Here is a 14,108-nt window from a genome sequence, read left to right as displayed (position 1 = left end):
AGCCTCCCACCCCTCCCCTGCCAGCCTCCCCCTCCCCCTGCCAGCCTCCTCCCCGTCCGCCCCCCTCCCTGCCAGCCTCCTGTCCCTCCCCCCTCACCCACCATGTGCAGTTGGATGTGTTTTTATAGCTTGTGATGTATCTTCTGATTTTTAGTTGAATTGTTTGCCTCCCTGTTAGCTTTGCATCGCTCACAGTCCCCCAGCCCCAACTCCACCACCGCGACAGTGATAGTGCCAGCGCCTCTGCCTGCCAGCGTACTCCAGCTCAACATGCTCACAATGGCACCAAGCTCTGTCATCAGCACAGGTCCACATCGAAAGAAACCTGGACACCATTGTACAGGTATGGGGGGGGGGGGAAGGCGCGATAAAAGGGTCCACTACCATAGGTATGGGATCCGAGGGTCATGGTGGGTCAGAGGTCCAGGGGGTCACGATGAGATTGTCTGATTGTCAGGATTGAGGTTGGCTCTGAGCTCTGAGCCGTGGGGGCGGGGTTGAGGGTGGTGGGAGGGGGCTGACCCATTTTGTAAAGGGAGTTATGAACATTGACGTACAAGTGTGTCGGGTGGGGGGGGGGGGGGGAGAGAATCCAATCTGATTCATATTGAGTTATTTTGATTTGGCCCCAGCCACTGAATATTTATTTTTCTTTCAGGCCATTCAGCATATTGAAGCCACTGAGCAGGGGGTGAAGGAGGAGCCAGAGAGATTGCCGAAGCAGACAGAGCTTCCTGGAGCTGGACAGATGCAGGAAGGAATCAAGGAGGAGCGGAGTGGCACGGGCTGGTGACGGCCTCGCCTCTCATCATCAAGAGCTCCTTCGGCGATGCGTCTCGGGAAGCCAGGACGCTGAGCGGAGGGAATTGCTGGCGGCGCTGAGGCCCAAAGTATAGGTGGAGCCGATTCCCCTCTGCTGCTCCCCCGCGGCCAGCATCCTCTAAGTAAAGGCTGCAGAGACGTGTCAAGTGTGAACTGAGGGAATGGAGGACATTGTGACCAGCCTGTAGAGTCTGAGATTAGGAGACCCACTGAGTGGTATTTTTCCCAAGCTCAGCTGAATGAGAGCAGCCCTCGAAGTACCAAGGTCACAGCTCTGGGCACGCACGCGAGAGGGGGTGGCGTCTGCTGGCCAGTTCCAATTGATGTGGATATTCCAAAAGCCGCTCTGTCTGCGAGGATGTTTATGGTCTGGATCGCCCATCCAGGATCAATTGGCGAACCTTGAGCCAACTTTACAACTTCCCAATCTTCAGACTAAATCTGTGACCAATCCGGATTCACATTGGTGGCCACGGCAGTGATGTCACTTTATCAGCAAGGATCCTTTCCTTAAAATTACAGATTGTTTTAATGGCCTGTTTTATGGAAGTGTTGACTTGTGTCAAGCTAAATGGCAATCAAGCCACCAAAATCAATTCCAGGGCAGATCTGGGACTATCAGGCCTAGCTTGAAATGTTGGTCCGTGCGTCCCTATCTGCCAAACTCTTAGTCAAAGGTACGGTGTTTTGTGCTCAGCCGTGCCGTATCCAGAGGTATTTGTCCGTGCCACATGTTTGTTCTCTTTGGCCCCCCCAGAGGCTGATCTCGATGTATGTGCCTTGATGAGCATTGGCTGGCAATTTGACTGCGGAGGGCATCACATGGTCTTTTGTTGACCTTTTCCAGTGCTCACATTTAAAACCATCTGCTCCATGCCTCTCCACCCCAAAAAGGAAATCCATTTTATCACCACAATGGATACCTCAAGCAACTTTTCACAGTCCAAGAACAGAAGCTTGGAACTTCTAGGCTGCCGCCACACCCAGTAAATGGTTTATAAAAGCGTGTGATTGTTGGAACCCTTCCCTGTGTCTCACCTTGACCAGCGGTTAGCAAACAGGTCCTGTTTTTCTGGCTAAGTTGGGCGTTAATCAAGACCATTCACTTCACACAAAACATTGTGTGCAGAGGTGGGGAACTGATAAGTTATGGTAAAAGGGGAAAGTGACTGTACCTTCGGGATGTTCTACATACAGGTGGACTGAAAGGGGGGGGGGCTGAGATTGTCAAATCGGAGCCAATTTGGGAAGTTTTGACGGACCCTCATGTCTGGTGTGATGCAAGTTTTATTATAGGTGATGCCTTTTTACATTTACACTTTTTTATAAAAAAATATTTATGGGATGATTTTAAAGAATCTCATTTTTTTTTGTCCGATTTGAGTCAACAAAGTTGGTATGGTGTGTGGCATAACCTCTCGGTGGGGGGGGGCCTTGGCCTGTCCGAGTACAGGGGACTGTCTCAGCATACTGCTCCTATCTGTGCACTGTGTGGGAGGATTGTATATAAATCTTTTAGAGCACTTAGTCTTTTTGACAGTTGTCGCTTAATGCCTTGCGCACAAGATTGATCCATAAGACCATAAAATATAAGCTGATGGTTTGCATTTTTTTTTTAAAAAGAGAGAGGACTCCTGGGTCAACTTGAATGATGTTTTGAGGTTTATGGTCACCAGAGGATCTGGTTTGGCCTGAGTTGGCCCCAGAACACAGGAGGGTTCTTTATATTTATTGGCATAGCTGGATTGTCAGCACAATTTGAAGATATTTCCCAGATCACCCACTAAGGGGTGTGTTAACATTGCCTTCTTGCTGCAAAGAGTTATCCTGCAAGGAGCAGTACCTGGTGGAGTTTGCAATTACTTGGGCACCAGAGGGTGATTCACAAACCACGGAGCATTAGACAGGGGGTGAGGGACTTCAACCAGCGGCACATCTTCTTTGACCCATATCGCTGATGGCCACAGTGGTACAGACCTCACTGGGCATCAAGTGCAGCAACAATGCAAAAAGCAACCACGATAACAGAACCATGCAATTTGAGGACTAGCAATGAAAGAGCAGTGAATAAAGAGTGATGGGCTGAAAGGTGTTTCTGCTAAGGATACTGTACATGAAAGATACTGCTATGTCTATGCCTGTATATAACCCCATAAGCATTGGGTCTTCATTGTTTATTTTGACAGGAAAGCAACCGGTGACATTAAAGCACTACCACATTTTTTTTTCTAAAATAGTGATGTTTCATTGCACGCTGCTGTTCCTGTGAGAGAGAAGCCTTAAGGTGGGGAGGACAGGCGGCCGGTCTGCTCACGTCGTATGCTCAGCTTTTTAATTTAACACTTAGAGGACAGAAAGCATGATACCTGTTTCGAAACTCTCAAATAGGAATAATGTGTGTGTGTGTGTATAAACCATTCAAGCTTAACTTTTAAGGTGCAAGGATTTCTGTGGTTTCCACCAGGGGCTCAGTGAATTTGGCTTGAAGCTGAATAGGTTGTCCACCATCTATAAGGCACAAGTCAGGAGTGTGAGGGAATATTCTTCACTAGCCTGGATGAATGCAGCTCCAACCATCAAGAAGCTCAACGTCGTACAGAGGCAAAAAGACTTGGATTGAAGTTGCACCGATCAAACGGCTACTCATAACCAAAGAGCAGGAGACACTAACTCTCGCTGTCCTGTTTTAGGGACGATGGGCTATAAAGTGCCCCCTCCAAACAGTCCTCCGAAGATTCTCTTCACGTTCAGTAACTGCACTTGGCACCCAAATGCGTGTCCTTTGAGAGTAGCCAACGCTGCAGACTCTGGAATAAACCTTCCTCAAGGTAATCACTGTGTCATCAGGGGTCGAGCTTGTTTTAAAATCTAATATAGGTGCAAAACAATAATGGCCACTGCCTCTGCTACAAACTGCTTGCATAGGCCAGGATTAGAAACACCACCATAAACACAAGCCCACAAGCACACGAACAAGACACACATGCACACTGATGCACACGCGCAGATTTTATTGGTTGTTTTTCAGTTTTCAAAACCAATGTATTTGCATCAAATTCTCCACTCTGCCATTTTAAACCATTTATTTAGCATTACTTAGTTTGCTAAAACAGCCCAAAAAGGGTTTGTTAGTGAAAATTCGAAACTTGCCCGACTTATTTTGAGAGCGTCAGTGACAAAAACCCCATTTCCGGACCCCGATCACTGCAGCAATCAAGAGGTTCTGGGCCAGGGCAACAATTTTTACTGTTTAATTCCCCAAAAAAAATAAAATCAAATTTTTTTTTAAAGAAAACAAAAAGACTCAAAATATAGCAGGCTACTCTGAACATGGGAGGTATAGATACAGGAGTACTGCATGGGATGGGGAGGGAGCTCGAATTAGGATTTTTATTTCAAACATTCATGATCTGCCTCTTTAGGCTTGGCTCCAATTTCGATGAAAGTTTTCCCACAAAGTTCATCACCTTCGGGTTTTCTGGTATTGGGAGATGTTCGCTGGGTTCTGGGCCACATCCTGGAAAGCTGTCATTATTTCAGGATCCTGCGGAGGAAAGTACTTTGCTTCAATACCAAAGAAACACCAGAACGCGGCTGTACTAACTACTGTTTGGGGTTAACCTTTCCACCTCGACAGGGAAGATACTGAGATCGTTTTCCCCTTGTGTGAGAGTCTGGGACTGGAGGGAATAATCTCGGGTCGCCCGTTACAGAGTGAGGAGGAATTTCTTCTGAGGATAGGAACTGGAATTCCTTAACGCAGAGAGCTGCAGAGGCTGGGTCGTTACGTTCAAAAGCCGAGATAGACAGGTTTTTAAATCGGTGAGGGGACCGAGGGTAGGGGGACCGAGGGTTAGGGGATGATGCGGAAAGTGGAGCTGAGGATTATCAGTCACGATCTCGCTATGGGTGCCTGGAACTCGCTGCCGGAGGAGGTGGTGGAAGCAGGGATGATAGTGACGTTTAAGGGGGCGTCATGACAAATAGGATGGGAATAGAGGGATATGGACCCCGGAAGTGCAGAAGGTTGTAGGTTAGGCGGGCAGCACGGTCGCCGCAGGTTTGGAGGGCCGAAGGGCCTGTTCCTGTGCATGTGGGGGGGGCTGGGTAAAAGGATTCATAGAATTTACAGTGCAGGAGGCCGCCATTCGGCCCATCGAGTCTGCACCTCCACCCCACCCTACCCCCAGTAACCCCACACAACCTTTTTTTTGGTCACTAAGGGCAATTTATCGTGGCCAATCTACCTAACCTGCACGTCTTTGGACCGTGGGAGGAACCAGAGCACGTCGCATTCCTCTACCACACCCACCCACCGTGCTGACCCGACTGAAGTGAGCAGCCACTAAGGCTGCACAGCAGGATTGAGAATTCTTGCACAGTTTTACCTGCATAGCCGCAAGCACCTCCGGGTCACCAAGTAGATCATTCAGACCGGGCATTCCTGCCATCCCGGCATTCCTGCCATCCCAATTCCTCCTGGAAACCCCCCAGCACCACCTGGAGATAGGAAAAACCGCCGTGTGATTAAACCACCATGTGATTCAGAGCGATGCCGAATTCAAGGACAAGATGATTATGGATTGGCCTCTATGGAACGGTATTGATACAATGACCTCCCTCCATGATAGAATTTGCAGTGCAGGAGGAGGCCATTTGGCCCATCGAGTACTCACTGGACCTTGGAAGGAGTCACCCTACCCAAGCTCACAATACAAGAGGACAATTTAAAGACCAGAATCCCTGTCCTGTCAGTAGCAGCCTCCCCCCCCCCACCCCGTGGCGTGGGGTCTTTTCAATGGGCACTCCATTGTGGGTGGGGGCTGTCAGACTGCCTGCTGTTACCACAACGCACAGAGACCATTTTAGTTACCAGTGTTTAAATTCAAAATACAGCCAAATCTACAGCTTTCTAGTACTTGCTCTGGAATAAAGGATCGAATTCAGTATAAGCATATTGGTGACGAATATCCGTGAACGGTCAGCACATCATCCTAGGTTCACATTCAGTTCAGGTAAATTGGAAATCTGTGACTAAAGACGAGGAGGTGTCTTTAATTCTACATTTGTTCCTCGTCTCACTCACGTCATGACAATAGCCGATAGGAGGCAACGGTTTGTCCCAGTACCCTGCATCGAGGCAGCAGCGGACGGGACTAGTCGTGCCCCCCCCCCCCCCAAACTGGGTTCAGCAAGGGCTGGAGACACGTGGGCCACTGGCGCCTGCTGGAGATTGCACATACGGTGACATTGGGCAGCAGGAGGAGCAGACTCGGCCGCGAAGCCCTCTGTTGCTGAATAGCACGCTGACATTCATCACCTGGGACCGCATAACGAAAGAAAAAAAAAAGCAGCCACTTCTGGAGTGCACCTCGAATATTGCTAGCCCTCCCTGAAACCAAAGCCCAGTAAGTGTTGGAACCGCCCACACGCCCACAATTTTAACAAAGCAATGTTTCCCTCGTGTGCTGGCAGGTCAGCAGTCGGAAGGATTTTCTCAACAGGCAGGCTGAGGAACCCTGGTCAGATGTCATTCTTCGCTGCCGCCTTATAATGCCCCCCCATTCCCCCCTGGAGGGTGAGGAAACCCTGGTCAGATGTCACATTCTTCGCTGCCGCCCTATAATGGCACCTCCCCCACCCACCCTGTGAATTGAGACATTCATCCTTTTGTTTGCTAAACAAGGCAGCACAGAAGATGATGAGCACAGACCTGGGAAACCACCGAATCCTGCAGCGCCTGGACGCCGACCCTCTTCCTCCTGAATAAGGAAACAGATGTTACTGGACAACAAAGGACTAGAAATTTAACGGAATGGTGACAGCATCAGAGCTGAACCTGGCTCCATTCAAATCTTCGCCGCATAATTTATTTACTTTTTAAAAGTATGGGCAATCTCTCGCACATCTGCTCTAAACCTTGCCCCTCGCACCTCAAAAGCTGTTCCCTAGTAATGACTCTTCCACCCTGGGTAAAAGCTCTCTGACTATCCACTCTGTCCATGCCCCTCGTAATTGTAACAGACTTCTAAAGGTATCCCCTCGACCTCATAGTTCCAGTGCAGAACAGAGTTTTATCCAACCTCTCCTCATAGCTTAATGCCCCTCCAGATCAGGAAAATCCTGGTAAAACCCCCTCTGTACCTCTCTCCAAAGCCTCCACATCCTTTCTGGTAGTCTGGCGACCCCCCACTATTCCAAGCACAGCCTAACTAAGGTTCTGTACATCTGCAGAAGTGACTTGCCGGTTTTTATACTCAATGCCCCGGCTGATGAAGAAGTCCCAACTTCACCAATCTATCTTTGTAACAGAGGATCCTCGTCCCTAGGAACCATTCTCAGGAATCTGTTCTGCACCCTCTCCAATGCCCTTTCATCCTTCCCAAAGTGTGGGGCACAGGAGTTTACACAACACTCCAGCTGAGGCCTAATTCAGTGTTTTATACAAGTTCAACACAAACTTTTACCTCGGAAGTCATGGGGACTTGCACATGAACTCTGTTTCTCGCTCTCCCACAGGCGCTGCCAGATCTGTGTTCCCAGAATGATCTGGGGGGTTTTCAGCATCCACAGTAATTTTGCATTTACATTATTTAACCTCCTTGCTTTTGTTGCTCTATGGCTCCTATTAATAAAACCTAGGAGACTGTACGCTTCACATTTCCCTTCTCTCAACCTGTTCCTGCCATCTTTTTTAAAAAACAAAATTTTTATCAAGGAAAGTTACATACAAAACAATTAACCAAAGTTAACACCGAAAGAACATAGAACAGGTTTGCGCTGAGTGCTGAATTTGGGTTGCATTTGAGTGCTATAGTGAGAGTTTGGTGACTGAGGGGAGTGCTGAATTGGGTGCATTTGAGTGCTATAGTGAGAGTTTGGTGACTGAGGGGAGTCGGTGAGGAGGGAGCAAGGGTTGCTCCTTTCATTTCATTTCCGCAAAGAGCGTGAAGGGAGCCGGGAGTTTAGAGAGTGCAGCTGACTGGGAGCAGAGTCGGAGGTTCCAGCTGGTCATAGTGCAGCTGTATGCTGTAAAGTAAGAGGGGATGGAGGCTAGGGCAGTTGCATGCTCCTCCTGTAGGATGTGGGTGGTGAGGGATACCACCGGTGTCCTCGCTGACTTATACTTGCGGGAAGTGCACCCAACTCCAGGACCGTGTTAGGGAACTGGAGCTGGAGGCACTTCGGATCTACCGGGTAGGCAGAGGGGGTAATAGAGAAGAGTTACAGGGAGGTAGCCCACACCCAAGGTACAGGACAAGAGTAGAACATAGAACTAGTACAGCACAGAACAGGCCCTTCGGCCCCTCGATGTTGTGCCGAGCCATGATCACCCCACTCAAACCCACGTATTCACCCTATACTCCGTAACCCAACAACCCCCCCCTTAACCTTACTTTTATTAGGACACTACGGGAAATTTAGCATGGCCAATCACCTAAACCCGGCACATCTTTGGACTGTGGGAGGAAACCGGAGCACCCGGAGAAAACCCACGCACCACGGGGGAGGACATGCAGACTCCACACAGACAGTGACCCAGCCGGAATCGAACCTGGGACCCTGGAGCTGTGAAGCATTTATGCTAACCACCATTGCTGCCCCAGTAGCTGGGTTACAGTCAGGGGAAAGAAAACGAACAGGCAGACAGTGCAGGGATCCCTCGTGGCCGTTCCCCTTCAAAACAAATACCGTTTTGAATGCTGTTGGGAGGGGGGAGATGACCTACGGGGGAAGGCCCTAGCGGCCATGGCTCCGGGGCTCAGAAGGGAAGGAGGGAGAATAGAAAAGCAATAGTGATAGGAGATTCAATGGTTAGGGGAATAGATAGGAAGATTTTTGTGGTCGTGAGCGGGACTCCGGAAGGTATGTTGCCTCCCGGGTGCCAGGGATGTCTCAGATCGTGTCTTCAGGATCCTTCAGGGGGAGGGAGAGCAACCAGAAGTCGTGATGCGCATTGGTACCAACGATGTAGGTAGGAAAGGGGTGTGGAGGTAATAAACAGGTTTAGAGAGTTAGGCTGGAAGTTAAAAGCCAGGACAGACAGAGTTGTCATCTCTGGTTTGTTGCCGGTGCCACGTGATAGCGAGGCTAGGAATAGGGAGAGAGTGCAGTTGAACACGTGGCTGCAGGAATGGTGCAGGAGGGAGGGCTTCAGGTAGTTGGATAATTGGAGGGCATTCTGGGGAAGGTGGGACCTGTACAAGCAGGACGGGTTGCATCTGAACCAGAGGGGCACCAATATCCTGGAGGGAGGTTTTCTATGAAATGAAATGAAATGAAAATGAAAATGAAAATCACTTCTCGTCACAAGTAGGCTTCAAATGAAGTTACTGTGAAAAGCCACTAGTCGCCACATTCCGGCGCCTGTTCGGGGAGGCTGGTACGGGAGGCTAGTACTCTTCGGGAGGCTTTTAAACTAATTTGGCAGGGAATGGGACGGACTTGTAGTCCAGCATACTAAGGGTAGCGCTGTTCAGGACGTCAAAGCGTGTCGTGAGGCAGTGGGGAGGTAACAACTGACAAAGGAGAGTACTTGCATAGCAAGGAGATGGGGGTGAAGTGGTGTATACTTCAACGCAAGAACGCTCAGAATAAGGTGGGTGAACTTAAAGCATGGATCGGCACTTTGGGACTACAATGTGGTGGCCGATCACTGAAACTTGGATAGAAGAGGGGCAGAAATGGTTGTTGGAGGTCCCTGTTATAGATGTTTCAACAAGATTAGGGAGGATGGTAAAAGAGATCGGGGAGTTGCATTGTTAATTAGAGATAGTATAACAGCTGGCAGAAAGGCAGTTCGAGAGGAGATCTGCCTACTGAGGTAATATGGGTGAAGTCAGAAATAGGAAAGAGCAGTCACCTTGTTGGGAGTTTTCTATAGGCCCCCAATAGCAGCCGAGATGTTGAGGAACAGATGGGGAAAACAGATTTTGGAAAGGTGCAGAAGTCACAGGGTAGTAGTCATGGGTGACTTCAACATCCCAAATATTAAGTGGAAACTCTTAGATCAAATAGTTTGGATGGGGTAGTGTTTGTGCAGTGTATCCAGAAGCTTTTCTAACACAGTAGTAGATTGTCCGACCAGAGGGGAGGCCATATTGGATTTGGTACTTGGTAATGAACCAGGGCAGGTGATAGATTTGTTAGTGAGGAGCATTTTGGAGGTAGTGACCACAATTCTGTGACTTTCACTTTAGTAATGGAGAGGGATAGGTGTGTGCAACAGGGCAAGGTTTACAATTGGGGGAAGGTTAAATACAATGCTGTCAGACAAGAACTGAAGTGCATAAGTTGGGAACATAGGCTGTCAGGGAAGGACACAACTAAAATGCGGAACTTCTTCAAGGAACAGATACTACATGTCCCTGTCAGGCAGGGAAGAGATGGTCGAGTGAGGGAACCATGGTTGACAAGAGAGGTTGAATGTCTTGTTAAGAGGAAGAAGGAGACTTATGTACGGCTGAAGAAACAAGGTTCAGACAGGGCGCTGGAGGGATACAAGATAGCCAGGAGGAACTGAAGAAAGGGATTAGGAGAGCTAAGAGAGGGCATGAAAATCTTTGGCGGGTAGGATCAAGGAAACCCCAAGGCCGTTTACACGTATGTGAGAAATATGAGAATGACTAGGAGCGGGGGTAGGTCCGATAAGGACAGTAGCGGGAGATTGTGTATTGAGTCAGAAGAGATAGGAGAGGTCTTGACGACTACTTTTCTTCAGTATTTACGACTGAGAGGGGCCATATTGTTGGAGAGGACAGTGTGAAACAAACTGGTAAGCTCGAGGAGATACTTGTTAGGAAGGAAGATGTGTTGGGCATTTGAAAAACTTGAGGATAGACAAGTCCCCCGGGCCCGACGGGATATATCCAAGGATTCTATGGGAAACAGAGAGATGAAATTCCAGAGCCGTTGGCAATGATCTTTTCGTCCTCACTGTCAACAGGGGTGGTACCAGGGGATTGGAGAGTGGCGAATGTCGTGCCCCTGTTCAAAAAAGGGAATAGGGATAACCCTGGGAATTACAGGCCAGTTAGCCTTACTTCGATGGTAGGCAAAGTAATGGAAAGGGTACTGAGGGATAGGATTTCTGAGCATCTGGAAAGACACTGCTTGATTAGGGATAGTCAGCACGGATTTGTGAGGGGTAGGTCTTGCCTCAAGTCTTACTGACTTCTTTGAGGAGGTGATCAAGCACGTGGATGAAGGTAAAGCAGTGGATGTGGTGTACATGGATTTTAGTAAGGCATTTGATAAGGTTTCCCCATGGTAGGCTTATGCAGAAAGTAGGTGAGGCATGGGATAGAGGGAAATTTGGCCAGTTGGATAATGAACTGGCTAACCGATAGAAGTCAGAGAGTGGTGGTGGATGGCCAATATTCAGCCTGGAGCCCATGTTACCAGTGGTGTACCGCAGGGATCAGTTCTGGGTCCTCTGCTGTTTGCGATTTTCATTAATGAGTTAGATGAGGGAGTTAAGGGTTAGGGGTCAGTAAATTATGCAGATGATACGAAGATTGGTGGAGTTGTGGATAGTGAGGAGGGCTGTTGTCGGCTGCAAAAGAGAATAGATAGGATGCAGAGCTGGGCTGAGAAGTGGCAGATGGAGTTTAAACCCTGAAAAGTGTGGGGTTGACATTTTGGAAGGACAATATGAAGCGGAATACAGGGTTAACGGTAGGGGTTCTTGGCAATGTGGAGGAGCAGAGAGATCTTGGGGTCTATGTTCATAGATCTTTGAAAGTTGCCACTCAAGTGGATAGAGCTGTGAAGAAGGGCCTATGGGGTGCTAGCGTTCATTAGCAGAGGGATTGAATTTAAGAGCCGGGAGGTGATGATGCAGCTGTACAAAACCTTGGTCAGGCCACATTTGGAGTACTGTGTGCAGTTCTGGTCACTTCATTTTAGGAAGGATGTGGAAGCTTTGGAAAAGGTGCAAAGGAAGATTTACCAGGATGTTGCCTGGAATGGAGAGTAGGTCTTACGAGGAAAGGTTGAGGGTGCTAGGCCTTTTCTCATTAGAACGGAGAAGAATGAGGGGCGACTTGATAAGAGATTTATAAGATGATTAGGGGAATAGATAGAGTAGACAGTCAGAGACTTTTTCCCCAGGTGGAACAAACCTTTACAAGGGGACATCAATTTAAGGTGAATGGTGGAAGATATAGGGAGGGGGGGGCGGATGTCAGAGGTAGGTTCTTTACCCAGAGAGTAGTGGGGGCATGGAATGCACTGCCTGTGGAAGTAGTTGAGCCGGAAAAATTAGGGACCTTCAAACAGCTATTGGATAGGTACATGGATTAGGGTAGAATAATGAGGTGTAGATTAATTTGTTTTTGATCTAGGACAAAAGTTTGGCACAACATCATGGGCCGAAGGGCCTGTTCTGTGCTGTATTTTTCTATGTTCTAACATACAGTGCAGAAGGAGGCTATTTGGCCCATCAATACTGCACCGACCCACTCAAGCCCTCACTTCCACCCTATCCCCGTAACCCAATAAACCCTCCTACCCTTTTTGGTCACTAAGGGCAATTTACCATGGCCAATCTACCTAACCTGCACGTCTTTGGACTGTGGGAGGAAACCAGAGCACCCGGAGGAAACCCACGCAGACAAGGGGAGAACATGCAGACTCTGCACAGACAGTGACCCAGCGGGGAAATCGACACGAGACCCTGGCGCTGGGAAGCCGCAGTGCCCGTCACTTGTGTGACCGTGCTGCCCGAGAACGAGACTAACGAACAGAAAACAAAACCCCTAATAACAGACGGTGATTAGCTCCTCAAAAAAGGAAATGAATGGACGCCATGTTAGGTAGAAGCCTTTTACTGATCCCCTAATGGTGAATCTGACCTTCTCCAAATGTAAGACCACGCCGAGGCACTGGGCAGAGTCGGAGACCTCCACTCAAGCAGAAACCCGTCTCCGGGCTATCAATGAGACGAAGGCAAGGCCATCCGCCTTCAGCCCTGCCTGAAGCACCGGCAAGTCTGATACCCCCAAAATGGCCACCAGTGGACATGGCTTCAGATCTACGTTGAGTATTTCCAACATGGTGTTGAAGAAAGAGGCCTAAACTCTTAGCAACTTGGGACAAGACCAGAACATGAGTGTGGTTAACCAGCCCCTGAAAGCAATGCTCACACTTGTCCTCCACCCCAGAGCAAAATCCACTCAGCCTCGCTTTAGTCAGATGCACCCTGCGCACCATCTTGAATTGGATAAGAATTATCCGCGCGTACGAGGACGTGGAGTTGACCCCGTGAAGGACCTCACTCCACATATCATCTAGACTGGGATCCAACTCACCCTCACCTCACTCAACAGAGCTGACACCACTGAGGATCTGGCCGTATGTGCCCAAAATAGTCCCAAAGACAAAATCCTCTTCAACAGGGAAGAGGGCAGTGCCACGGGAAAGGAGGGAAAAATCACGAATCTGAAAGTATGCGGAAAGACTGGAACCAGACATTGGGATTTCTCCATCAGCTCCTTAAAACTGGAAAACTTCCCCTTCACAAACAGGTCTTCAAACCATTCCCCTCCCATGACTCAAACGTCAAGCCAAAACCCACTGGCAGAAGATGGTTATTGAAATGAAAAATGAAATGAAAATCGCTTATTGTCACGAGTAGGCTTCAATGAAGTTACTGTGAAAAGCCCCTAGTCGCCACATTCCGGCGCCTGTCCAGGGAGGCTGGTACGGGAATCGAACTGTGCTGCTGGCCTGCTTGGTCTGCTTTAAAAGCCAGCGATTTAGCCCAGTGAGCTAAACCAGCCCCTCAGATGGTGGCCAGCGAAGACAGGGAGCGGAGCTCAAAATGTTGCCTGAATAGGGCAGCACGGTGGCCTAGTGGTTAGCACAACCGCCTCACGGCACTGAGGTCCCAGGTTCGATCCCGGCTCTGGGTCACTGTCCGTGTGGAGTTTGCACATTCTCCCCGTGTCTGCGTGGGTTTCGCCCCCACAACCCAAAAATGTGCAGAGTTGGTGGATTGGCCACGCTAAATTGCCCCTTAATTGGAAAAAATTAATTGGCTAATCTAAATTTTTTTTTAAATGTTGCCTGAACAGCTTTCAGATTCTCAGGCTGGACACCCCCACTGGATTCGGAGAAATTCTTAACGGAAAGGCGACAATATGGTTACTATTGCACCAAAGCTAGAAACTACACCTCCCTTTGTCCCCATGTGGAGCCAGGACCACTGAACATTGACTGCCCAACAGTAAAACAATAAATTGGGTAGAGCCAAGCCCCCTGATGCCAATCTCTGGAGCAAAACC

General features: G+C 48.9%; 1 protein-coding gene and 1 long non-coding RNA gene across 2 annotated transcripts in view; one reads left to right on the top strand and one right to left on the bottom strand.

Annotated features, from left to right (window-relative positions):
• Positions 1-159: 159 nt before the first annotated feature.
• On the top strand, positions 160-3,058 carry LOC119956369. Its single transcript, XR_005458637.1, has 2 exons — positions 160-343; positions 659-3,058. It is a non-coding gene; the product is annotated as an uncharacterized LOC119956369 (long non-coding RNA).
• A 750-nt stretch (positions 3,059-3,808) lies between these two features.
• Positions 3,809-14,108, bottom strand: part of st13 (ST13 Hsp70 interacting protein) — a 60,674-nt gene continuing 50,374 nt past the window's right edge. Inside the window, 5 exon segments of the mRNA XM_038783531.1 lie at positions 3,809-4,300; positions 4,303-4,366; positions 5,211-5,281; positions 5,284-5,322; positions 6,536-6,584. Of these exon segments, the coding sequence (XP_038639459.1) occupies positions 4,218-4,300; positions 4,303-4,366; positions 5,211-5,281; positions 5,284-5,322; positions 6,536-6,584 (306 nt within the window). The 3' untranslated portion in view covers positions 3,809-4,217.

The sequence above is a fragment of the Scyliorhinus canicula genome, chromosome 23 (genome assembly GCF_902713615.1).
Source record: "Scyliorhinus canicula chromosome 23, sScyCan1.1, whole genome shotgun sequence".
In the NCBI taxonomy this organism is placed as follows: Eukaryota; Metazoa; Chordata; class Chondrichthyes; order Carcharhiniformes; family Scyliorhinidae; genus Scyliorhinus; species Scyliorhinus canicula.
The sequence above is the reverse complement of the archived record's forward strand: the minus strand, read 5'-3'. Positions and strand labels throughout refer to the sequence as shown.